The 27017-nt window shown below is 40.6% G+C and overlaps 2 protein-coding genes across 2 annotated transcripts; both read right to left on the bottom strand.

The window, feature by feature from the left end:
• Nucleotides 1-9580: 9580 nt before the first annotated feature.
• Nucleotides 9581-11824, bottom strand: LOC139346452 (perforin-1-like). Its single transcript, XM_070985492.1, has 3 exons — nucleotides 11811-11824; nucleotides 11145-11680; nucleotides 9581-10859 (listed from the first exon to the last, which is right to left on the bottom strand). Exons 2-3 carry the CDS (start codon nucleotides 11678-11680, stop codon nucleotides 9683-9685), a joined length of 1713 nt encoding a protein of 570 aa, XP_070841593.1. The 5' UTR covers nucleotides 11811-11824; the 3' UTR covers nucleotides 9581-9682.
• Nucleotides 11825-23354: 11530 nt separating this feature from the next.
• On the bottom strand, nucleotides 23355-25597 carry LOC139346151 (perforin-1-like). The gene is made up of 3 exons (XM_070985086.1): nucleotides 25591-25597; nucleotides 24870-25405; nucleotides 23355-24584 (listed from the first exon to the last, which is right to left on the bottom strand). The coding sequence occupies exons 1-3, from the start codon at nucleotides 25591-25593 to the stop codon at nucleotides 23405-23407; spliced, it is 1719 nt and encodes a 572-aa protein (XP_070841187.1). The 5' UTR covers nucleotides 25594-25597; the 3' UTR covers nucleotides 23355-23404.
• Nucleotides 25598-27017: the final 1420 nt, after the last annotated feature.

Raw genomic sequence — 27017 nt, 5'->3', positions numbered from 1 at the left:
AGTCAATATGCAAGTCGTAATTACATCTGGGAAACTCTTTTTTTTTTCTTTTTTTTCAGAAAGCTGCAATATGTCTGACTTGGCACTTTGTTATATGGGACTGCCTGAAAACAAAACAAATATGAATGCCTCACATCAGCCAAAGGCCATCATTCAATGTCATTAAACACAAATATATGGTGTTCTATTGCCAATACAAACTATTTTAATCCCTGCTCGACCAAGTCTGTAATCATAAAACCATCTTGATGACATGAACGTTAACAAGAAGTCGTGAACACAGGAGCCTTTCCCATCTATCCATGACATGAAGGCAGCATTATTCCAAGTGTAACGAACCTCCAAAACTCCACCCGAAATACGGCAACATCACAGTTCTCCACTCTTTACATTCTGTGTGTGGCCAGAAAAGATCTACTTGTGTACATGCTTTTGATGTCTTGCAAAGTGAAAAATGTGATTTGCACTGAGGTGTCTCCTGTAGATATCATTTTCAATTTTGAACAGCAAATTATCCTTAAAAAAACATAAATAAACAGAATGTGATAGCTTACTTTTTGACACATACTCAGTTGAAAACAATACAAAGACAATATATTTAATGTTTCACCTCATCAACTTCATTGATTTCTGTAAATATCTGCTTATTCTGAATTTGATGCATCAACATTCAAGCTTCAGACAAGTTGGGACAGGAGCAACTAAAGACTGGGAAAGACGTGGAATGCTCCAAAAACACCTGTTTGGATCATTCCACAGGTAAACAGGTCCATTGGTAACAGGTGATAGTATCGTGATTGGGTATGAAAGGGGCATCCTGGAAAGGCTCAGTCATTCACAAGTTAGGATGGAGAGAGGTTCACCACTTTGTGAACACATGATTGGACAAAGGATGTTACTGCGTGGACTCTGGAAGACTTTGGAAAACTGTTGTCAGTAAACACAGTTTGTCTGCAAATGATTACATTCTGTTTTTATTAATGTTTCACACAGCGTCCTAACCTTTTTGGAATCCATTTGTATATAATACCCACCTGTCATATTATTATCGTCATTATTTTCACTGATATTATTTTTTCACTATAAAATGTAGTATGAAGTAAGTATGAACATCATCATATGTAATGCAATTGTAAATTTACATTAACTCTTGCACTCTCACAATAAAGTATGGAAAAAAAGATACCTATTAGAGCTGATGTGTGTCTTACTTCACTGGGGGACCACCTATAGGTTCAGAAAGATACTTTGTGCCGTATCCTTCTCTTATTCACTCACATATACGCACACGCTGTGTTGTTGTGCCCATCTGTGGTGGCTGAGTCTTAATAAAGCCTAATCCCTGCCGTGCATCCTCTCTCTGTTCCACAACTCCTGCTGGTCGTCTGTCTCAAGAGTGCCGTAATTTACTGTCACAGAACTCCTCAAACCGGCCACCACACAGTGCGCTGAGGGGGACAGGAGACTAGGTAACACAGATCAGTGTCAAAAAGAAGGAAAAAATATTCCTACTTCCCCCTCTGGAAAAAAAAAAACAGAAAAAAGTCTTAAAAATAATGGAGGTGGAAAAGAAACTGTTTTTCACTGACTCAAACACACAGCAGTTCGCCCAGCTTTGTTTAGGTTTTCTCTTTTTTTTCAGAGAAGAGAAAAGGAAGGGGGAAAAATTGCTAGGTGGTTGTCAACGGTTGAAGCTGCAGCCGCACCTGGCATCGTGCGACTGGTCTTTGATCACTTGTCGAGTGAAATTCCGCCACTGGATTAAAGTGAAGGAGGGGGCAACCGAGGGTGGGATGACTTGTCTGAAACATAGCCCTGTGCGTTTTGTGCTTTTAATGTTGCATGCACTGCCCTGTTGGCTGTAATTAAAATCAGCGTGAATTGTTGAATTTGTCTAAAGCCAACCCACTCAATCCAGGCCCTGCTTACTGCACACGCTTTGACTTGCATGCAGAATGATGAATGTCACCTTTGCAAATACAGAACCCGACCATTTAAAGACCCTCGGGTAAGATTCAGTTCTTTCAAATTGCGTTCACCCACATGTTGGAGAAGTTAGTAGCTAATATAGCAGTAAAGGGATAACTGTGACAATTTCGAAAAAAAATTGAGGAATCAAATCCAGATAGGAACCTCCCCTCGAAAAGAATGTAAGACAGCACATCTCCATTTGTGACTCTGCATGTGTTTTATGCTCATGCATGTGGAAGCATTAATAGGAGCACACCAGTAGGTGTGTGTAACCCTGTAACATCCATTTTTCTCCTTTATCTCCCTTTAATGAGCTTTGTGTGTGTGTGTGTGTGTGTGTGTGTGTGTGTGTGTGTGTGTGTGTGTGTGTGTGTGTGTGCGTGCGTGTGTGTGTGTATGTATACACATACACACACACACACACACACACACACACACACATATATATAAACATATATATGTTTGCATGTGTGTACACACACACACACACATATATATATATGCACACACATACACACACACACACACACACACACACACACACACACACACACACACAAACACATGTTTGTGTGTATACATTTGTTCTTTGATGTCCACTAAAGTCTTAGGTGAAGTTCTCTGGGTTGGTGCAGTGTTTGTCCTTAGAGCATGCTTTGAAATTACTTGCCCATGGACAATGAGATTTAAAGAACAAGACTCATAATATTTAATATTTTTCCTTTCGTCAACAAATTCCAAAAAAACACAAAAACCAAAACTGTCTTAGTCCATCTATCAATACTTTTAGCATTCCCCACCCTGTCCTTGGCTCTGCCTGTGGTCATGAGCCCAATATAAATCTTTAAAAGCACACCACAAAAGTCGAGTTTTAGTTTTTAAAAAAGGCTTAATAACTTTCCTAAAACAGCTGGGCACTATTTCCTGTTCCAAAACTGACTTAAACAGGCATTTGTTGAGGACTGTAGCTGCAGAATGATACACATTTGATGCTCTCGTCACTAGTCTGTGCAGAATGTATGTGGGATTATCTCAGAATAAGTGCCGTGTTCATGGTATTAAAGGAACACGTCACCCAACATAATTATGTGACTCATTAATGTGTTTTTAATCATACAATGGAGCTGTATGGAAGAGGCTTTAACTTAAACTATGATTGTTAGCAGGATCAGTTTATTCTTGATTTTGGTCTTTTTGGGGATTATTTGATAATAAGAACAAAACATAGAATCTCACCAACATCATTCACTGAGGGGTTACAGTAAAGCCCTGCAAACAATCCATTCACACAACATTCACATGCAGTTCTTCTTTAGAAGTTATTAGTGATGTATCAGCATGTAAAATGACAATTCTCTAATCAACAACTTACATAAAACCCAACTGATATTTTTGTTTGTCCTATCTGGTCTGCCATTGTCTAAACTACCTTGAGGACATCTGTGTTCTTTAAACAGTTTTTGCTATTTTTCCTTAAATGGCAATGGACAACTTTTTTGCTTTAACTTATCATTCATCAGCACAGTGTAATGGCTACAGAATAATGACCCCATCAGTGGTTAGATGGTTCTCTATCTGCTTCCATGTCTTCATCATAGGCAATAAATGAATGAACTCACACTGTCCCCTCTCCACCCCAATGCCAACCCCTGCTGTAGTTACTCGTTTTGTAGTTGATTGTTTTGTTTAAGTTGTGTCGATCATTTCTTCTCAGAAATTTGGAAAGAATTGCAGTGTCTTTTTGGTAGTACCACTTGGAAACGCAAGAGGGGTTTGAAAGTTTCCAGTTTAAATAATAGGCTACAATGGTCCCAGTTCCCTTGCCTGTGACCTCCTCATAACACACTGTGTTATGTGACAGGTGACGATCACACACTGTAGCCCTTCTTTGTGAATGTAAAGCACCAGTTAAGACCCTCTTCCAAACATGCCAGAACATCCAAGCTAAACTGTTAGCGATACTGAGTTAACACCTAGCGTGGGAGCTATGACAGAGCACCATTGCTTTGAATGGTGGGAGCGACCTTGAGTGAAGCACCAGGAATTCCCTCCACTTGACAGCTGGCTCTCACGCACGCCCTTGACTTAGCATGTGCTAATGCTGTCAGAGATGTTTGGGAAGAGAACTGCTGGCATGCTAATCTGCGCTATGTTTGCCACAAGGCTAAGCTGAGCTGTCCCTGGCATGCACGGGGAGGTGTTGACAGTAGTGCTACCAGTTGTTCAATCCTCCACTGGGGTGGTACTGGAAGATGAAAGGGACCAAAGATTTCCCAGGTTACTGTGGACAGCCACAGCAACTGGGTGAGTGGATGGTAGGAGGGGCTGTAGTCATGGCAGCTGCATCGATGGCAATGCCACCATGGGGGTCCACCAGCCCCCCCAGCCTAGGACATGCAGGCTACACTATTACAACCACATAGACAGTATTTCCGAAGATGAATATGAGTCTCATGCTTGTCTTCACAGCACTTTAATAAAGGTAACTTGCACGGCTGTCACTCAGATGAAGAGGTTTATGAAAGAAGTGACAGAATTCACCGTAATCAGAAAACCACAGATAATATGAAGCATGAATGCTTGTACTGTTGAAAGAATAGTGCTCCTGTATATACATCTGATGTAAAGCCAGGCTTGTGATATATTGGAATATCTTGCTCACACATTTGGGAATATATTCTTAGGAAATATTATTCAGTAACACATATATTTTTCTAATATACTCTAAAATGTTTTGTAGAAGTAGACCAGACGCTGACGATGCAATGTTTCAAGTGCATTTGCAGATTAGAAAAGGGCCTTAATGGGTGAGTAGTAGTTTTCAAACCACTTTTTTGACTTTGAGTTAACCTAAGATTTTCAGCTGGGGCCTAACAATACTTAAAACTCTCTGTGAAGATCAAAAGAAAATATGAATCAAAATTTGAACTTTTGATTTTCTACTGTAGATCTTATTCGAGGGAATGCTTACAATCAAACCTGAAGGAGGAAATGTTCAGGTGTGTGGATATTCTGCAGATTACTCATTGGATGACTCCTGCAGAGTCATTCTTTCTGCTTTGTGTGGAAAACAATTCATTTTCTTATTTTCTTCACAGTTACCAGACCTCAAACCCACTAAACATCTTTGAGGATATTTGAACAGACATATCCAAAACGCATGCGTAAGACTCTTGAGACAGTGGGAACTTCTGACTACTAACACACTGGGAAATCCTAACTTTTATTTTAAAATGCAGAACGTTTCTATCATTCACCTTTGGTAGATTCACTGTTTACAGAGTGAGACGTAGTAAACTTCAGCTCATGGCGAATCCTCTAATGTGAGGACCATTTTCACTCACCAAAATACAATTCTTTGGCCGGTCCAGCAGATGGCAGCAGTCGCACCTGATGAACCATCAGTGCTGGACAGTCCACAGAGCTGATGTAGACAGGACCAATGATGCTTGAAGGCCAAGTCCATTCAACAGAGGTTTTTGATGTGACATTCCCCATTATGCCACAAACTGCACTGCATTACAAAAGGTGTTATAAGAGGTGTTTCTGTTATTTAGCCTACCCTCATTGATATACTGTAGATGGGGTGGACAAAATAAAAGCAACACGTGTCAGCGTAATGCAACACAGTTCAGCAGCATTGCGAACTGCATCCTCCAGCAACAACTCTGTAGAACAGTTTCAGTACAACCTGAACCTTATAACTTTCATGAACCTTGATGGGCACATTGGTGCCCCTGTGTTAAAAAAAAAAAAAAAAAAGTGCCCCTATGGTCAATAAGACATGACAAAGTGGATGTGAATAAAGTGCCCCTCATCAGAAACATCATTAAGTGTCATATAGGCTGCCCTGCATGCTAGACATTTAGTTGGCCTCTATGTGCTTCCGAATTAACCTGGGCAGATGTGGTATAGTGCAGATAGTGACAGGAAACATGCAGAGAGAGAAGGGTATGACCTGCGTCAAAGGTCCTCAGAGGGAAATCATGCAGGATGCAGTTACATAATGTGTGTCTAAGCCACCGGGACTTTTCACCTGTGTGTTAGCCTCAGCCCTGTCACCCTGCTGCTGCATTTAGCTTCAGAAAGCATTTGGAAAACAAACAGGCCTCACAGGATGAACCAGTCTGCATTACAAACCAAGACTGAAACTCCCACGTGTATTTGGAAGGATATTCTACTAGATCACTGCTTTTATTGTGTTTTGTTCTTCAGTTTTTTCCAACATTAGGTGGAGAAGTTGGCTCAGGAGGATTTTAACCTGATCCACTTCCATCGGAAAAATTTCACTTGTGATGACAGCGACATTATTCAACATGTCTATCCTGATCCTATTTCTGATTTTGACGACATTTTTTGTTCGTTTTTATAACAGTAGCCAGCAGCTTATTTTTATATCTTGGCTTTACCGTACATTAAACTGTCTGAATGGTATCGCACAAACCAGCCAACGCCAGGCCCACCTAGTGTAGTCTTATTGTTTCTGTGCCCTTGCTGATATACTTTGAGGACATGTGCTTATTCTTACATGTGTGCGTTGCTGTTTATGTCTGCGTTTATGTATATGTTTTTGTGCATGTGTGTCCACATGCATGCAGTCAAGCAGGGGTGTGGTAACCTCTAAAAGCCCTATCCACCTCGACTTGGTTTCATGGGAACCTGTGCGCTGCTAATCCTCCTTTTGGCTGGAGAGGGCTTCTCCAAACAAATCATCCAGCTCTAAGACCCACTGCTCCTCAAGTGGGCTCCTGGCTCTCTTTGCCAAGCCTCACCAAAAAACCTCTCTCCTTTCTTCTCTCTTTTCTCATATGCTTCACATAAAACAGCTACCTACAGTGAGGCAAATCCCCTCGTCTCTCTCTCTTTTCTTCTCGGAGCAAGGGAAGGAGAAAGGAATGGGGTGTGGATAAGCCAGGCCAGCAGGAGACTGTCAAGTTGAAGAACTAAGATGACCTGTTTTGGAGGAGTGGGTGAGTCTGAATAATGGGTCCTGGTAAAGGGGTCATTGTTTGATAGCAGGCAAGAGGAGAGTGAGGATATAGGGGTGGAACTCAGCACTTTGATGTGGCTCCTTCTGCTTTCCTTTATTGTGCATCCAGATCTATCCATCTGTTTACAGTATATATCTATACTGGACTCTGCAGTTCCTCTGCCATGTTCATTATTTAGGACACCTCCTGCGACCACTTCCAGTAAAGATAAGCAGTGTCGACATCATTATCCATTTCTAGTCAGTTTAGCATGGTTAAGTCCATTTCCCCAGTGCCAGTTAACTGATGATGAATTGTAAAGAAGTACTGTTGTTATGGTTACTGCAGTTTATCGTAATTTATACCATGGTGTGGATGAATACTTGATTCTGACTGGCTGCAGGGTGTACATTAATTCCTGAAAACAGACCCCTACTAAGTAGTTCCAGTGAAACTGTCAAAATTAATGTGCAGCCCATACCTAAAATGAGTAACCATAGCAACAGGGGCACAGTCAAAGCATCCATTTACTATTTATTGCAGCATGTCGACAAGTTATCGTCTAATTACAACAATGATGTGACTTCAACATTTCTTTTAAAATATTTGGAGTTTTTTGTAGGTTTAAAGTCAGTTCAATGACTAAACCTCAACCTCAACCTCAACGTCGTGTACACAGGACTTCGTTGACCTGGGATGCAGCTGGAGAAAGTTAGCACAAGAAGTTAACACCAGGAAAATTAGATGAAATAGAAGATGAGATGAGATGAGATCAACACACAAAGAAACAACCAAAGGGGCTCTGAATACACTGAGAGACTTCCTTGCACAATGTGCAGTCCAGTCCACCAAGGCAGGACGGATACAGCATTTCCATCCTGTGTTAATTGCAATTTAACTGAATTCAGTGTCAGGCTGACAGCAGATTCATTGGACAGTTCTGGCATCCTCTTTGACCATTAATTCTTGGTAATGGACTGTTGCAGAACTATGTTTTAAGTGACAGTGAAACAGAAGTCAGAAGCTTTTATCTCCAGTAATGTGATGTATTTTCAAGTGAATATGGAATGAAATATGTAGGTGAGGTACGATTATAAGATTTGATTGGATCTCTCAAAAGGGAGCAAAAGCAATATGGAGCTGTAGAAAGATATGGAACTATGATAATTATGTAGCTGCCATCTTCATGGAAATTTTTTTAACTATCCACTCAAGTGCCTGGAATTGGAATTTATGCTCCACCCTACCCATGGATGAATGCTTGTTTTTCTTTATAAAATGATCATTTTCACTCTTGTGTATTTTATTTTGTCAACTATTCTCATCTAATTGTAGCCAAGAAAGCAAAATATTCCTTTAATTTTTTTTTGTTTAAAGAAGGACCAGCCGAGTAACCTGACGAGCCAGATGGTTTGTTACACAGAACCATCCGGGAAGCCGTCCATGGAAACTGTCTGGAAAAGGGCTGACTGGATGAACCATCGGTCTATCGCTGTATATCACAGGCTTACTTCAACCAGTCAGATCAATGAGCCCTGTGATGTAGTAGGAGAGTGAAACACTCGCCAAGGCCAGTCCTTGAGAAGAGTGAAAACATCTTTTCCATGGAGAAAAGCGCCATTCTTTGCTCATCTTTCAATGAAAAAATACTCTCCAGTTCTGTCATAACTGATGCTATAGCAGCATCTACGTTAATCTCTGTAGGAACCAACATTGTTTGTGTCACACAGAAACCACGCCTGTAGCTGCCAGTAGTTGCTGATAGGATGCTGATTGGTCAAGTACCTAACTTGAAGCCTGACACTGCATGATCACATAATCTTGTAATCTGTTGAATCCAGCTGCTTCACAAGGGAACCAACCCAGTAAGTCACACCAAACAAAAGGTCACCAAAATATCTAACAGGTTTTTCTTTTTTTTTAATGTTCTTGTGACTACTGCGATGGATCATTATCACAGCTTGTCAGATTTTGGAAACAGATCCATTTTAGTTCATAAAACCAAGCTTCAGTATGAGCAAGAGAGGTCAAGTGGTATCTGTGTACTCAGTAATGTAAAAAAAAATACTTAAGAATTTTAACCAAAGCGTTCATACTATAAGCTCTAGTAAATGCTTGTATGTGTTATAGTTAAAACAGTCTTTTATTATTATCATTCACTGCTGATCAGGATCCGTTACAGTCATCCCTAATTCGAGTAGTTGTTGTGAGGATCCATACACAGTATCGCACCCCAGGTGACTATTCTAACTATATTTTGCATATCATGATTAAAGGCCAGGTCATTGGAAAATAGAGGCTACATGTTCAGTGATCCACATGATCTTCTCTGAGCAGCACTGGGTTTACACTGTTAATGCTAATGCTATCACTGGCCATGGGAAGACCTTGCACACCTCTCAAACAGCAGGACAAAGTATGCATAATGTTTGTTTGAGACATTAGATATACACTACAAAGGGACATGTTATGTTTAGTATTATAAAATCACACAGAGACCAGTGTTGTCTTTGCTGATGCTTTACTGGCAGAGTTTGTGGCACACATGTAACAAAGAAAGCAGACAAAGATCTACATTATCAATGTTTCTGACAAAACAATTTATATATTTGAGTAAATACAAAGACTTAAAATTGTTTTTGCAAAGAGAAGTTAAAGAAAAATTAAGATTATCTCAAAGTCAAAGAGATAAAAGCAACTACTGCAAAATAATCATTGTAAAATCATACCAACAGCTGACCTCAACCTGACTGACCAATGACTGATTTAGCACTCCACTTCCCTGTCTCTCCAGCAAGGACCCCATTTCTGGTGTGGAAGACCTTGGCTAGAGAGGGACTCAGGGGGGTTGGAATGTACTCTTGACATTGCGGACCACCAAGACTTGGTGCACACTCTACTATGTAGGAGAAGAAGAGGGTACCATGATTTAACATGCAGCTGTCAGTCACCTTCCCTTTACGCAGATCAAGTGAACACTCGCCAAGTAGATCACTGTTCCAGTAAGAATCCTCATCATAAACACTGAACATAAGTTTGTTTTTCGTGTTGATGGTTATGGGTCCAAATTCAAATGTCTCCGGCCATTTGGGATTGTCATTGTTAACAATGATGACAGTGCGCTTAACCTGATCACCATATGTCACCTGAACTGAACCATCTGTCTGAGTGCACCTATCACCATACAGACCCTGTGCATAGAGCCCGAAGACCTTTAATGTCGCAAGACCTTTCCCAGCAGGACAACAGTTTGACTTGATATTCTGATTACTGTCACAAACACAAGCACAAGGATCCCTTTTGCTGGATCTGTGTCCAATCTTACAGCTTTCTGAGCATTTACTCAACACTGCGTTTTTCTTGATGTACTTCTCCACCTCTTGCTTCAGTCCGGCTCTGGCAGGATGACCTCTTGACAGTATGGTGTGCAGGGGCTTTATGTTGTATCGGACCACATCAGGGGTGTTTTTCAGTGAGTCAAGCCAGCTGTTATACATGGAGGGTTTTGACTGACCTTCAAAGAGGACATCGGCGCCGTTGATGTTTCCACCAATGACCTCTGTGCTACGCTCATTAAACATGCCGCTGAAACTCGGAATAGAGAGCTTCTTCCGCTTTTCCTGACAGTGTTGCATCATTGACTTAATACTATCAGGATGTGCAAAGCTAGCTGAGGCTTCGACTAACAAACAGTCGTTGACTTCTGTCACAGACAAGCCATTCACGGTTGCCTCGCAGGTCTTGATGGAGGTGATTGCTTTAATTTCACCTCCCAGAGACACTTGTGTGATGTAATGTGTACCATATGTGTCGATCAGACTGCGATATAATGGTTCAGCCTTACATGAATATGAAGGAAGGGATTTCACAGCTGATTCAAAGTCATGACTCAGTGGAGGGTTTGTTGCCAGTCTGTAGCTGTGAAGCAAAGGAGTCTGGTAAGTAAGTTGCATCCAGTAACAATGTTGTTTCATTGAGGTGTTACAGTGCTGTTTGTGTTATTCACTTACACCTAAATTAATGTCATTATTTGTTACGTACAGTCCATCTTCGTATATATTTAACAGGCGCTCTTATGAAATAACTACAGCACTGGGATGTGGGATGAGTTTATACAATACCAAGATTAAATATTCTGTAGTTAACTGACCAAATAACTTCAGAGTTCATGACAAAAAGTCAAATATCTGTCCACATACTCACCGGTAGAAGTTACAGTTGACAGAGTGGCGAAAGAAGGTGTAGCGGTCTTGCTTTGACTTTTGCATGCCAAAGAGAGACTCTCTGGAGTGGGAGCCCCCAAGGCAAACCCTGACAGTAACAGAGGGGCCTACAGTAATATCAAGGCCAACTTTCCAGTTATTGGACACAGACGATGTAGAATCATTGACAAGAGTTTCAACAGAGTCAAAGACTGTACTGGAGACCTTTAAGCTGCATTTGGGGAGATTTCTCCAGTCCACCACAGCAGCTGGGACCTTCTGCTTCTCTCCCTTCATGTAGCTGTTTCTGTATAGCCTGCAAGTGCCATTACCAAGTTTCCATGTTTCAGTGTCGATGACATAGGCACCTTTGCGCTCCATCGTGACAATGTCGAAGCCTTCTCCACCCAGATTGTAACCAGGGACAAAGTGAGCCTTTTCACACTCCTGTGGTGTACCAATGAAGCTGACACTGGATGGCAGACACAGAGGACTCCATGCCCAGGACAGGAGCATCAGATACCAGAGCTTTGCCATCTGCATGAAAAAAATAAAACGCAGCAGAAGAATAAATATATAATATTTGAATAAATATGAAGAAGATAAAGCAATCCTCAATGCAAGCGACTGGTAACAAAGAAGACAGGACTCAGGTTTCTGACCTTACCTTGACTCTGGAGAGCAAAGTCTGGTGAGTGGCTTTCAAAGTCTGACTTATATTGTATTATAATGTCCTGGAGGTGGAGTCTTTACTGCCAATTTAAACAGTCTTCTGACAAGTTTTATTTTATTTCCACTGCATTCACACATTTTCACTTACTTCACACCATGTTGAGATGAGAAATATGATTAAAAAGGGGTTTTTACAGTGACATATTATCATATGCCTATGACATAACTGCAATATGCTAATATATATGTGTGCGCATAGTGTATATACATGTAGTGTATACATATATACATATACATGAGTAATTGTGTGTCATTGAGAATGCAGCTAAAGGAGACTGATTAAAACATTTCGAGCTTAAATGTGAAAAGCTGTCCATTTATTGTGCAATAAAACAGGCATTCCTCTGTAGTAATGCAGATAAAAGCAACCAGACTTTCTTTTTCTATTTTACAAAACAACAATAAAGCTTTTTTTTCTGTCAGGGCACCAGGTTGCAGAAGGTTGTCAAAATGAGTCCCAGACAAACAACTTGAGGATCATTTGGCACATTTTAAGGACAGAACCAGAATGCATCTCTAGTATTATTCTGTGAAATGTAGTTTTGCCATAAGAGGTCCAGACCCTCGTAAAATTTAAGGTTCAGAGTCTGAACCTGTGAAAAAGACACCTTACATAAAGAGATGGTACAGAGACAAAACTACAGCAGTATTTACTGTATCTATTGGCTTCTCACTGGCATTAAAGACAGTCTTTAACCACCTGAGAGTTTTTTATGTTATTGGTATGGTCCTGCAATGTGTCTGTCAGTCAGTCATTTAATGGAATTGCATGAAATTTTGTAGAGACATTCACAGTCCACAGAGCGTGAATCCTACTGACTTTGATGATCTCCTGCATACTCCTCTGGTGCCACTGTAAGGCACAGTTTGTGGTTTTCAGTGAAATGTCTCAACAACTTTATTCTGTGTCATTGAATTTGGTCCACACGTTCATGTTCTCCTTGGGATGAAAAGTGATCACTTTGATCAACACCTGACTCTCTATCTAGCACCATCATCCGGTCATAATTTCAATTCATCCATTACTTTGGTTTATGACCAAATCCCTGCAAAACTAATGACATTCCCATCAGTCTCAGCAGGACTTTGTGTTTAGTGTTAATAAGCACGTTAGCATGTTAACCTGCTAAACATTGTGAACAATGTTTGGCTTGGACATGTTTTGTTTCAGCGTTGTGAGCATGTCAGCATCTTGACCTTAGCATGCAGCTGACTATAACATACTGACATGCTCACAAGTACAACACAACCTCACAGAGCTCAAGCATGGCTAAACTTTAACACTAGTTGACACAAAGTCTGTGTTGCATACTCGGGGATGGAGCTTGAAAAACATGAGTATTAACCAGGCTGTGATGGGCTTACAGAATTTTCACTTTGGAAAGTGAAGGTCAGGAGATCTTTGCATCTGCTTTTCTGATTAATCAAATGTGTTTAGATCTGTGACCTCACAACAAAAGGGTCTTGGGTGCTCCGGCTCATCCCACAGGCCTGACACAGGCAGGCGAGAGAGGATGGAATAGAAACCGTAAATTTCCTGCAGGTGTTGATAAGTGTGGATGTGTTTGTGTGCCTTTACTGGATATGTGTTAACGTTGTGATCAACTGGTGACCTTTCCACCATCAATCCAACACCACCTCCCCAGTCACCCTCTCATCCAACACATGCTAGGTTAGACTACAGCATCCCACAACAGCATGAGTGAATAATGGAGAATGGATGGATGAACTCAACCTATTGAGAAGCATAATAGTGAGTTTCCCATAACTGAAGCTATCAGTGAAGATATGCTTTCAAAAATGATGACGAACAACGGTTTAATGATGTCTGTACAAAAAGAGAGAGAGAGAGAAAGCCTGACTAAGGCTAAAAAGCGTGAGATTTCACACCAACAACACTCTCCTCGCCCTCACAAGTTCACCAACACCCTGTATATGATAACAGGGTGCTCTGCTGTTGATGGTTAGATAGAAATGTGATACTGAGACTCTACAGTCTTGTTGCACAGCTAACCAGCTGTTGAGAGAACAACATTAATGTTAATACATTATTTTTATCCGTAGACTTTCACAGGATGCCGGGTGCCAATGAGCAGTAGCTTTGGATGCTGTTCCAGACGGCTGATGAGAGCAAGTAATATGAACTGAAGATATCCACACCTTTACATTTCCCATTCTCACAGGTGGTCCTGATCTGAGTGTGTGTGAAAAGTATCCACACCACCATGAAGTCTTCTTCATTGAATTTCTGTATATGTAATTGGGTGTTTTTTGGCACAAAACAAACATGACTCCATGACTCTAAAATGGCTCTAATGTCAATGAGTAAACAAATCACAGTGATTACAAAAATGCAACAGAATAATTGATTACACAGGTATTTGCCATCTTTAGATAAATATTTATCAGAGATAACCTTTTACAGCTATGAGTCTATGACGTGAATATGTGTATTGAGCCACAGCACATTTTCCACATTCTCCTCAGCAAAACTGCTCCACACTCTGTCATGCTGCACAGGGTTTTTCTCCAGAACTCCTTTGTATTGTGCTGTATTCATTTGATACTCTGTCCTCAGAGCTGCATAGGAACATCCACACATCACTGCCAGACTTCATAGAGCAAATGGCATTTCTGGCAGCCCAAACCCAACATATTGTTTAGAGTATGTCCAGAAAGCTAAATTTCATGGAGCCATAGAAGCTTCCTCCAGTTTGTTTCACAGTCTGCTCTCTGCCTTCAGATTTTTTTATTATTATTATTTTATTTTTCCTTCAAGAGCTTTGTCTTTGCCACTCTGCCATGAAGCACCAGGCAAGTCAGAGCATGTTGTATGTACAGTGTCTCCACCAAACCTTGTAGCTCCTTTAAAGTGGCCACAGGTCTCAGTGGTGCCCCTCATTAGTGCCCCACTCACACAGGCTCAGTTTTGAGACCTTGGCTTTGCAGCATTCTTTACATTGCAGTTACGTGCTACCTTGCTTAAGCTGCTCCCGCCATGATCCAGACACAGATAATATTAAACTTTGACGCACATTCAGAGCTTTGATACTGAATTTCCTCATATCTCTCCCCTGATCTTTCCCCTGGTTTCTTTTCAATAATCTTGCTGCAGGTTTGTTTGGAATGCCCCTTCTCTTTTCACCCAACCAAGCCAAAGTTTTCCCCTCAACCCCATATCCAGTCATCATCAATAGCTAAATACTATCTTCACTTTGTTAAAGCTTTAATCATCAGTTGTTGTGCTGTGGGTATTTCTAGTAAAGCAGGAAAGTGGTGAACCAGCTGCAGATCACTTGTCATATGAATGAATATGTGACTTGTGTGCACTTATTTAGATTATTTTGATGTGAGAGTTCTTTTTGCATTATTATTACATTAAAGAGTCAATGTTGTGCATTCAAAAAAATTAATTACTTCCACTGGGATTCAGTGTATAACAATAAAAGACGAGTATAGCCTTTAACATGAGAAAGTCCCTGTGGCTTAACAACTGTCACACTTGATGATAGCATTTATAGCACTTAGACATGCAGTGAAAGATGCAATTGTGAGTTAAAATCAATGATAATAATTTCCAGAGATGCACACAAGACTTCCTTTAATGAAACTCCGCTCGCTGTCTGTGCTGCAAGTGAACTGAATGACGCATGAAATTACAAACGATGACTTTAAAATTTGTTGAAAAGTTCATCGTAAAAAGTAAACTTGTCTTAAAATTGCTGGATTAAGCATCACTGTAGCATCTCTTATGTAAATGGTTCTTCATCAAAACGACTCTGATTTCCATGTTTCCACAGATCACTCATTTTGTCATTTTTGCTGATTTGACAGATTTCACACAGGGTTTCATTTTGCACTAATTTCTCAGTAGACTGTTTGTAATGATGCCTCATTCCAAGATCAGTAAAATTATAATTATTACTGTTATTAACACTTCTAGCTTGTGTTACTTGCCTTCAGTTAGATATTCAGAATTCAATTCAAGGCCTTTTTGTGAACAAATCTCAACCAAATCCTCATTTTGTTATCAGGCTCCATGAGGCAAGCCACAGAAATGAGACTATGAAGTTTATGTGGTAAGGCTTTACAATGCCTTACGCAAAACTGTGTGTAGAAAAGAAACGAGTAGAGATGAAAGTCTTACCGTTTTCTTCAGTAAATGATACAAGAGCTGCCTTAAGAGAGAAATAAATGACTGCAAAACTTCCTGTGTCACTTTGTATTACAAGTTCTATCATCCTGCCAGTTTCACTTAAAGACTGCTCTGCTTGTACTTCGATGCCATGCAGATGTTTTAATTATGTGCATGAGTGGCCTACTTTTTAACTTCACAAACAAACAAACAAACAAAAACTGTAATTACAAGAATTTCAAGTGACAGCAAAGATTTGTTAATTTAAAAGATATCAGATTTGTTACAAACCACATACTGTTGGCTGGTGAAAATCATTTAATTTACAGAAGAACTGTTGTTAAGTACAATTATGAGGTACTTTTACTATTCTACTTTCTAATTCTACTTCACTACTTTTCAGAGGGAATTACTGTACTTTTTAATAAAGCAGTTAAAAGCTACCATGCAGATTAGGGTTTAACATACAAAACGTGTGATCAGCTTATAAAGCACAGTGCATGTTATGAATAAAACTGGTGAAATTAGCTCAACTTTAAGCAGCTATAATGAAACATGCTGCTGACATGTTTATGAATGAGTAATAATATGTTAGTTTCCACACTGTAGTGTTATTACTTTTATATAAGTAAGCATCTGAATACTTCATCCACCACAGGATGTATTACACAAAATAGTACTGTAGGTAATACACAGATATACTGTATGTGTGCTATATGTGTCCTATTGATTTACATTATGAAGAACTTTTGGGGCAAGTGGTGTTCTGGCATGTGAAACTCATTCCACAAAGGGCCGTGTGGCTGCAGGTTTTTCCTCCAACCAATCAAGAGCACGCAGGCTGACCAATCAGCTGTCTGAAGACTGAGATCATCTAATGAAATGACTCAAGTCTGATGTGCTGCCGCTTGGTTAGAAAGAAAACCTCCAGCCACTCGGCTCTTTGTGGAATGAGTCTGAGTGTGCATAAAGCCCAGCACATCAAATGCAGATGGGGTTTCCTTCCACTTGCATCTGCAAAACATGAAGACGTTCACCCTCTGCTGTTGCTCATCCAGTACTACAGGCAGCTTTATGTCCCTCCTCAAATACTCTGAGGCCTCTAAAAAGTTGCAATTCATATATCTCACCACAGAGGGGCACTAGTGCCATGCAACAATGAGCAGGCATGTGAGGTGTTGCACATCAGCAATCTCTTGTGGCAAACAGTAAATATTCAGACTTATCAGCTAGAATCTGTGTAAGAATCACTAAATCATTCAGAATAATAATTCTTTTGGTTTCAATTTTGGAGAAATAACTCAAATCAAAATGAGACGTTGAATCATTACCCATGAAATTATTCTATCCTTAGTTTCCACTGGGGAAATCACAATGTGATATACATGTTATGTATTTACTGCACAGCTGAACCTTTACCACAGCAAATCGATCGGTTATATCTTAATTTTTATTAAGCTGTTGACAAATGAATACAAACCCCGTATAAACACATTGCAGTCAGGATTCTGTACGAGCAGGTTACTGCTGTTTATCAGCTATTGGCTGTCTTTGAGCAGTGTGTCCTCTCCCTTCTGTCAAAACAGAAGTTTTTGAACTTCAGCTGTGACTCGAGGGAATTGATGTATCCACCATCTATTTATATCACAGAGAGAAGGTGTGCCGATACACAGAGGTAAAGTGATTGGTTGGGCTCCTCAGAGGACACTGTGCTTGTGTAAATACACACAAAGTCGTGTTTCCATCAGTTCTGGGGGCTTTACATAGACTTACTTTCATTTCCTGGAGATTTACCCTAACCATAACCAGAACCACTGTTTGCCTAAACCTAACCTCAACCCAGGTCTTCACCCTGAAATGTCAGGATTTACATTATGGCGACTTCTCCTTTTTGTTTTGTCCTCATAAGGAAAGCAAGTCCCCACAATATAACTGTGTAAACAGATTCATTCTTCAAAACATAGGTAATACACAACAATACACAAACATACACAAAAGACAAAGACATCCTTTATTAATCACAATCCACACACCATGCAGAGTTACGGGGAGGACTGCACACACCATGCTTCTGTGAAATGATTTCTCTGCATTTATCCCATCCCGGCAAGTCCTTCCTCCGCGACAGACCAGGACACACATGTTGTGTTTTTATCACTTGTGGGGACATTACATAGACTTACATTCATTTCCTGGAGCCTTACCCTAACCTAACCCTAACCCTAACCATAAGCACTATTTGCTTATTCCTAACCCTGTACCTTACCTAACCTGTAACCCTATCCTCAGTCTGCACCCTAAAATTTAATGATCTACATTAAGGGGACCTGCATTTTGTCCCCATAAGGAAGATCCTCCCCACAATGTGACTGTGTAAACAGATTTTTGTCCCCACAACATGATAAATACCAGGTCACACACGCACACACACACATACACACACACACACACACACACACACACACACACACACACACACACACACACACACACACACACACACAGAACACACTTGCATCTGCCATATGAAAACATGCATGCACACAAACATACACGCATGCATTGATCCGTCGTAGAAAACCTTTGCATAGCGTTGGCGCATGCGTGTACAACATGTATATAAGACAAAGGCATTCCCATGCATGTAGACGTTCAGACAATAAAGGATTTCCAGCTTGTTGCTGGCACCCACACAGATACCAAAACAACACCATCCACTCCATCCAAGCAACTCAAACACATCTCTAATGTTGTCAAATGAAAAGGAAGACATGCTCTGCACTTCATTCAAATGATCTACAGCGCTCAACAAATCAACACATCTTGTTGTAACACAGAGGCTCCACAGACCGCTTCAAACCTCATGTCAACTACTTTTCAGACAACTACCTGAGACCATACTTTATGTCCCCAACAGTGAGGTCAAAGTGGTCCAGAAGTGGCAGGCTGGTGATGCAGAAGTGATGTCTGCCGATTCAGAAGAACCTGTACCCACAGCGGTTTAATACCTCAGAAAAAAGGAACAGCATTTCATGAGAATCAAGGGTGGGAGGAAGATAGCATTGTTTGCATACGCTTTTATTGTGGCCATTTGCACCTACCTCCAGTGAGACTGAAAGCACTGCTGCAACCTCAAACAGGAAGACCTGCTTTGACTGAGCACTGCAAAATATTTTTTCAAGAAGTTTTGGTATTTGATGTAAAACACACGGAGCAATGATGATGGCTTAACCCCCAAATTGTATGAAATCTTATCTGACACACTCAGCAGCCTTGCATGCAAAAAACACTCTGCTTATTCATTTAAATGGAGCCAGTCCGGTGGTACAATAAGGCTGCCAAAGAAATGCAGAGTCAAAACTTTTGAATTTGTTTTTTACAAAAACTATGTGATGCTGTGTTGCAGTAGGTGTCTGATTTTAAAAATCCCTTATGAAGAAGCCAAAGAGAATTCTCCAATGAGCCCAGGATTGCATGAAGAGCTTTGGTTTGATCAGAGAGTTGTTAAATGAGGATTTTGGTGGGAGACCAGGTTCTTTTTCTCATGCTGCAGACTGTGGTAGGCTTCAGTGCTTCTTCACAGGGTCCTTATGCTGTTTAGAAAAAGAGAGGAGCATTATGCACTCAGAATGATAGATTGCCGTGCGATGTTTTGGCATCTGATAGCCTCAAAACCCATGGATGTATGGAGCTGAGAAGTGCAAGCAACTGGTCTAATTTAGTGAGAGACTCCTTTAGTCATTTGCAAATGGTTTTCTGTGCTGGGCTTTAAGTTGAGTCATCTCATAGCTTTCCCTGGGTGTGGTTGGCCCAAAAGAAATTGCTTTTGTTACAAACCTGGCTCAAAGTCTGTAACAAAGGAGGGAGCCACACATGCTGTCAGTCAGTTTGATCATTTATTTAACTCAACATAAAGACAACTGAATGAAAAATGATGTTGCTGTGTCGTGAAATGCCTGTACGGGTGAGAAAAGTGTGTGCATGTCAAATTATAAAGAAAACCCAAACCAAGAAAACCTGATTGCATGCCCTGGGGTCAGCATGCTGCTCAGTCATCAGGCAAGAAGAGGAAGAGAGGTACTCATCCAGCCCCTTTTATAACTAAAGCCACACCTACTAGAGGTGTACCCAAGCAGCTCTGACAGCCCCTGGACTGCTGTCACTCCAGGAGAGGGTCAACTGGAGAGAAATTAGGTAACAGGTTAAACAGGCCGTCACACTTTACTGTCACCATCTCGTCTCACTGGCATTTTGCTCATGTCTCAGCTCTTGTCACAGAGTATGACTGTTGTGTTATATTCCTTGAAGATTCACTCTTGACAAATTAAACAGACTGTCTGGCATTGGGGCTATGTGTGGTGTCAGTTGACTTTGAGTGAGAAAACAGTTTGTGAATTTTGAAAGATGTGGTCATTGAATGCAATGTGTGTGAAAGCAATGAAAGGCTGTGTAGTGCTGGTGTGTTAACTGTGTGAAACCTACTGAAAAAGTTGACATGGTTTAGAGAAATTTGCCCTGTGATCGACCGGTCCAGGGTGTACCCCACCTCTCGCCCGTTGACAGCTGGGATAGGCTCTGGCCCCCCGCGACCCCGAGAGGAATAAGTGGCATAGAAAATGGATGGATGGATGGATGGTTTAGAGAAATGTCAGTTAGCAATCAAACTGGAATCTATGGGCTCCCCATTTGTCCAGAAGATGGTGCCATTGACTTGACTTGACTATAGGTAGAGGGAAACAGAACCCAAACTGGCTGCTTGCTAAACCACAGTGTCCCTTGTCCTCTATGATTTAAACACAAAAAAAACTTTTTTTTTTTTTTTTGCTGTTGTTGTTTTTTAATGCAAGTGAACACAAAGACAACACAATGTGTGCATGGAATGCTGAAATTTCATGGTTTACATTATGAGGACCTGCATTTTGTCCACACAATGAAGGCGAGTCCACACAATGTGATTGTGTAAGCAAATTAAGCTCACATTGTGGTCATGCAGCAGCTGATTTTCATCATGGTTGAAAGTGTTTATTTTACACAATTTCATTTTAGTGGTGCAACTGTGATGGTAGTGGAAAACTTGGTTGGTAATCAGGTCTTTGTTAGTAGAACACAAAAACATGTTGGACTGGCTCTTGTTTTTACAAATGAAATCACTCATGGTCTTGCAGGCATAAACTATTCAGCCCCATTGATTGCCACACTGCTTAGCGGAGTTTTCCTCTCACACACCAAATGATATGCAAGTTAAGTGAGATGGAATGTTTTTACCTTGTGAATGTCACAGACACAGTCACAGACAATGTGACAGACTGGAGACTGTGTGAGTGGGTACAACCCTTCCTATCCTGCCATAATGCAGAAACTATATGGATGGAAGAACTGCTTGTGCATATTGAGAAGCCGCAGCTGAATAGTGAGCTACTCACAATCAATCAGTCAGTCAGTAAAGATGTAATGTGCTTTGCTATGATTGATATGAGACAATTCAATATTGTCTGTGTTAAAGTGAACCTACATTTTAAGTCTATGTAGAAGTTTAAGAGAAGCACAGAGCCATAGTTCTCCCTCACAAGTTCACCAAGATTTTATATATGACCTCTGAGCACCGCTCTGTCAAGGACTACGCAAGTGCAATATTGTGGCTGTCTGTGGCTGTACAAACCTGTTGCAAAACTGACTAGCTGTTGCAAAAAATACCGTTATCAACACAATGTGTCTGTGGCTTTTCACAGATTTCAGCGCTGTGGGTTGCAGGTCCCATGATCTATAAGCTGATAAGACCTGGCATTTTTAGAGATGACCATAGAAATATTCACCCCACAAACAACTGCACTCACATTATCAAGACAAGAACTAAAGAGAACAAAGTGAAATATTTCCAAATAGAAAGACATATTGAAATATTGTAACTGTGCTGCAATGTACCAAAGAGCATTACACTCATCAGTGAAAAAAATGGAAATCTTCTAAATACAACTTCTGAATGTGATGTCTCACTATTTGATCAGAGAACTAACAAGATCAGTTATCTCTCTGATTCATAATCAGTGTTGGTGTTGATGTAGCTATTGGGACACAGAGTGTAATCAAGTTTAATCATTTATCAAAGTGAGCTTGAACACAACAATGCATAAAACCAGATGTTGCATCAGTATAAAGTTACACTTAAAACATCTCAATAGCTTCAAACATGACAATACAAGACATGACATAGAGTGATGAAGCAAAACATGCTATTTGGTCCGTTTACAGTTAAAGCTCCATCGTCTCAGCTTCAGACTGTCAAAGTCTTGCACACTTAAAGCATCCTGCTTCAGCACACCATGACCACACACACATGAACAAGTTATTTGATATATGCAGGTGATTTTATTAGTTTTGAGATGCTCTAAAGTGAATCACAGCTAAATGTCTTTGTAGGATGGTGGAGTGGCACGGCCTACGAACATAATGTACTCCTCATTCTGTCTGTCTTTCTTTGAACTTGTTTTTCTTATTGCACCCACTCCTCACCCAACTTCTTTTATTCAAATGTGCTCCTCTTCCTTTATTTGGGGTTTCTGTTCCGCACACTCTAGCACATTTTATGACCCCTGTGACTGTCACATGCATTTCTTTTAGACACAGCAATGACATTGTGATAATGCGCTGATTAGAAAACATTTTATACTATACTGTTATACTGCGGATTAGGATCAGTTTTAGTCCTTCCTAATTGGTGGGAGGAGGAAAATTGAAAATCCCTGTAGTTCATGACCCCAAAAAACAACATTTGTGCTGTGTCTTACATGTTGTGATGGAAAGGAAGGTCATTTTGAATTATGCTTGTTTGGGGATCAAAGTGTTCAAGAGCTATCAGTGAGCATGGGCAAGTAAGTCATTTACACTTGCATATGTCCACGTGTTCTCTCAGCATTACTCCCTCTCCTCTCTCCCTTCTCCACAGCAGGAAAGACCCTCACAATTAAAATTGTAGCTGCAAATTACAGTGAAATTTTTTTTCCAGGGATGAAAGGAGATCTACAAATATTATTTTCGTAAATTATTTTAATTGGATCATATATTGGACAAGCTATCAGTACGCAATTCAATATTACACATGAATCACAAAATACAACAGTATTTCTTCAATAGAAAACAAACGTACACCTGTGTTGTCTTTTAGAACTAACAAATAAGAAGCAGAAGAAAAGGTATATTATTGAACCCTGTTTCTGACAAACACATATTTAGATTACATTTGAGAAATTGACACCAAATCTAAATATTTTTGCAAACAAAAGTCAAAGGAAAAAAACATGAGTAACAGAATAAAAGATGCTATTCACTGCATGCAGGATCATCATCAAGTCAAATCCTTGTTTTCTCATCACCCCATCTCATACCAACAGCTGACCTCAACCTGACTGACCGATGACTGATTTAGCACTCCACTTCCCTGTCTCTCCAGCAAGGACCCCATTTCTGGTGTGGAAGACCTTGGCTAGAGAGGGACTCAGGGGGGTTGGAATGTACTCTTGACATTGCGGACCACCAAGACTTGGTGCACACTCTACTATGTAGGAGAAGAAGAGGGTACCATGATTTAACATGCAGCTGTCAGTCACCTTCCCTTTACGCAGATCAAGTGAACACTCGCCAAGTAGATCACTGTTCCAGTAAGTATCCTCATCATAAACACTGAACATAAGTTTGTTTTTCATGTTGATGGTTATGGGTCCAAATTCAAATGTCTCCGGCCATTTGGGATTGTCATTATTACTTATGATGACAGTGCGCTTAACCTGATCACCATATGTCACCTCAACTGAACCATCTGTCTCAGTCCACCAATCACCATACAGACCCTGTGCATAGAGCCCGAAGACCTTTAATGTCGCAAGACCTTTCCCAGCAGGACAACAGTTTGACTTGATATTCTGATTACTGTCACAAACACAAGCACAAGGATCCCTTTTGCTGGATCTGTGTCCAATCTTACAGCTTTCTGAGCATTTACTCAACACTGCGTTTTTCTTGATGTACTTCTCCACCTCTTGCTTCAGTCCATTGGAGGCAGGATGACCTCTTGACAGTATGGTATGCAGGGGCTTTATGTTGTATCGGACCACATCAGGGGTGTTTTTCAGTGAGTCAATCCAGCTGTTATAGATGGAGGGGTTTGACTGACCTTCAAAGAGGACATCGGCGCCGTTGATGTTTCCACCAATGACCTCTGTGCTACGCTCATTAAACATGCTGCTGAAACTTTGGTTAGAGCCTAACTTCTTCTTCTTTGCCTGACAATGTTCAGTCATGGCCTTAATGCTGGCAGTACTGGCAAAGGTAGCCGAGGCCTCAACTGACAAACAGTCACTGATTTCTGTTGCCGAAAGTCCATTCATGGTTGCCTCGCAGGTCCTGATGGAGGTGATTGCTTTAATTTCACCTCCCAGAGACACTTGTGTGATGTAATGTGTACCATATGTGTCGATCAGACTGCGATATAATGGTTCAGCCTCATGTGAATATGAAGGAAGGGAGTTCACAGCTGATTCAAAGTCATGACTCAGTGGAGGGTTTGTTGCCAGTCTGTAGCTGTGAAGCAAAGGAGTCTGGTAAGTAAGTTGCATCCAGTAACAATGTTGTTTCATTGAGGTGTTACAGTGCTGTTTGTGTTATTCACTTACACCTAAATTAATGTCATTATTTGTTACGTACAGTCCATCTTCGTATATATTTAACAGGCGCTCTTATGAAATAACTACAGCACTGGGATGTGGGATGAGTTTATACAATACCAAGATTAAATATTCTGTAGTTAACTGACTAAATAACTTCAGAGTTCATGACAAAAAGTCAAATATCTGTCCACATACTCACCCGTAGAAGTTACAGTTGACAGACTGGCGAGAGAAGGTGTAGCGGTCTTGCTTTGACTTTTGCATGCCAAAGAGAGACTCTCTGGAGTGGGAGCCCCCAAGGCCAACCCCAACGGTAACAGAGGGGTCTACAGGAATATCAAGGCCAACTTTCCAGTTATTGGACACAGACGATGTAGAATCATTGACAAGAGTTTCAGCAGAGTTATAGACTGTACTGGAGACCTTTAAGCTGCATTTGGGGAGATTTCTCCAGTCCACCACAGCAGCTGGGACCTTCTGCTTCTCTCCCTTCATGTAGCTGTTTCTGTATAGCCTGCAAGTGCCATTACCAAGTTTCCATGTTTCAGTGTCGATGACATAGGCACCTTTGCGCTCCATCGTGACAATGTCGAAGCCTTCTCCACCCAGATTGTAACCAGGGACAAAGTGAGCCTTTTCACACTCCTGTGGTGTACCAATGAAGCTGACACTGGATGGCAGACACAGAGGACTCCATGCCCAGGACAGGAGCATCAGATACCAGAGCTTTGCCATCTGCATGAAAGGGTTAAACAACGAGACAGGAGAAATGGCATGGGCAGAATCAGTTAAACAATGGAAACTTTGAATGTAACATCTCAATATAAACTGGTTGGCACTAAACAAATGAAGAAGATTTTGATGTGAAAGATTACTCAGGTCAAAGTATTAGTTTCAGAGAGATAACTCAGGGGTCTTACCATGACTGTTGACAGCAAGATCTGTTCAGGAGCCTGCTGTCCAACCTATATTATAGTTACTGATGTGGAGGCGGAGTCTTTTTTTGTGATCAATTTTTTCTTTATTTATTTAACCATTATGTGGAGGCGGAGTCTTGACTGCCTTTGTGATTCTCATGCATTTTATATTTAACCATCTGCACTCATGCTAATGTGTTATACCTGCTGTACAGTAAGAATGTGTGACACTTCTACTTCCTTCACACACTATTGAGAGATGAGACGGAACCTAAATGGCCAGAAAGGGAAACTGGCATTTTGTGAAAGCTTAATGTGCTACAGCATGTGAATAAAAAACAAAACAAGAATAATTGAGTAGATAGCTAGAGAAGGAAAGAACTTCAAACTTAGAATGATCACATTTCAATTGTGGAAAAATATGTAAAATATGTGTGAAAATGTAAAACGCTTCACAGTGGTCTGATTAAGATACAATCAGATAAGACAAGATTATCTTTTCTTGATCCCCATGGGCAAATTCAGGTGTTAGAGCAGCACAAGGACAGAAAAAATTTAGATAAAAAGAGAAACTTAACAAATGATTAAAATTGCCAAAAATAAGAATCAAACAAAATAAATACTGTACAAGAGCATCCATCTATCCATCGATTACTCTGGGAGGAAGCTGGAGTGCCCACAGGAAATCCATGTAGACACAGAGAGTACATGCAAACTCCACATACAAAGGCCTCAACTGGCCTTTGTGCTGGTCTACCATTCATCTATCGCTCATCAGCCAATGATTGGGGCAACAGTGGAAGTGGGCTATGCGGCAGCCCAGTCAGGAGAATAAAATATTGACATTGTACAGCAGACTGCTGTTTGAGCCACGTTTGTGGCTACAAAACCATGTATATAATGAGACATTTGGATATTTTCCAGTTGTTTTGGTGGTGACTGACCACGGTATCTTTAACGAGACATCCTGTTGATGACGTGATCATTTCCTAACCATAACCAAGTGTTTTTTGTGCCTTAACTTAACCAGACCTTCACCACAACATTGTTTTTCTGGTGAAGACGGGCTGCGTGCAAAGATACAGCTCTCTCATTTAAAGACAGAAGGATGTCAGCCTTGTCTTTTAAGTTTGGGAGCAAAGACGATGTTTCAGCCAGGCCTAATCATATTTGGCTGATTTAGCTATTCATACTTAGTTGTAATGGCTCTTTCTCGTTCATCCATCCCTTTAACCAACCCTCATTGATTCGGGTCAATGCTCCTCTGATCCTCAGCTGGACCTTCCAGATCTCTTTTCACCTTGATTACACACAGTTGATCTCTGTTAAAATGATTTGGTGACTTCTAAAAACAACTGTCTGCTTGTGGGACTATTTCTGTGTTTCATTATACTAGTGTTGTTTTATATTTGTACTTAATTTTGATGCAT

The sequence above is a fragment of the Chaetodon trifascialis genome, chromosome 2 (assembly GCF_039877785.1).
Source record: "Chaetodon trifascialis isolate fChaTrf1 chromosome 2, fChaTrf1.hap1, whole genome shotgun sequence".
NCBI classification, from domain to species: domain Eukaryota; kingdom Metazoa; phylum Chordata; class Actinopteri; order Chaetodontiformes; family Chaetodontidae; genus Chaetodon; species Chaetodon trifascialis.
This window is presented reverse-complemented; position numbering and strand designations above follow the sequence as displayed.

Coding starts and splice junctions, on each gene's coding strand:
- LOC139346452 (XM_070985492.1), bottom strand. CDS start 11,680: ATGGCAAAGCTCTGGTATCTGATGCTCCTGTCCTGGGCATGGAGTCCT. Junction 10,860..11,144: donor GTCAACTGTAACTTCTACCG/GTGAGTATGTGG, acceptor TTTGCTTCACAG/CTACAGACTGGCAACAAACC.
- LOC139346151 (XM_070985086.1), bottom strand. Junction 24,585..24,869: donor GTCAACTGTAACTTCTACGG/GTGAGTATGTGG, acceptor TTTGCTTCACAG/CTACAGACTGGCAACAAACC.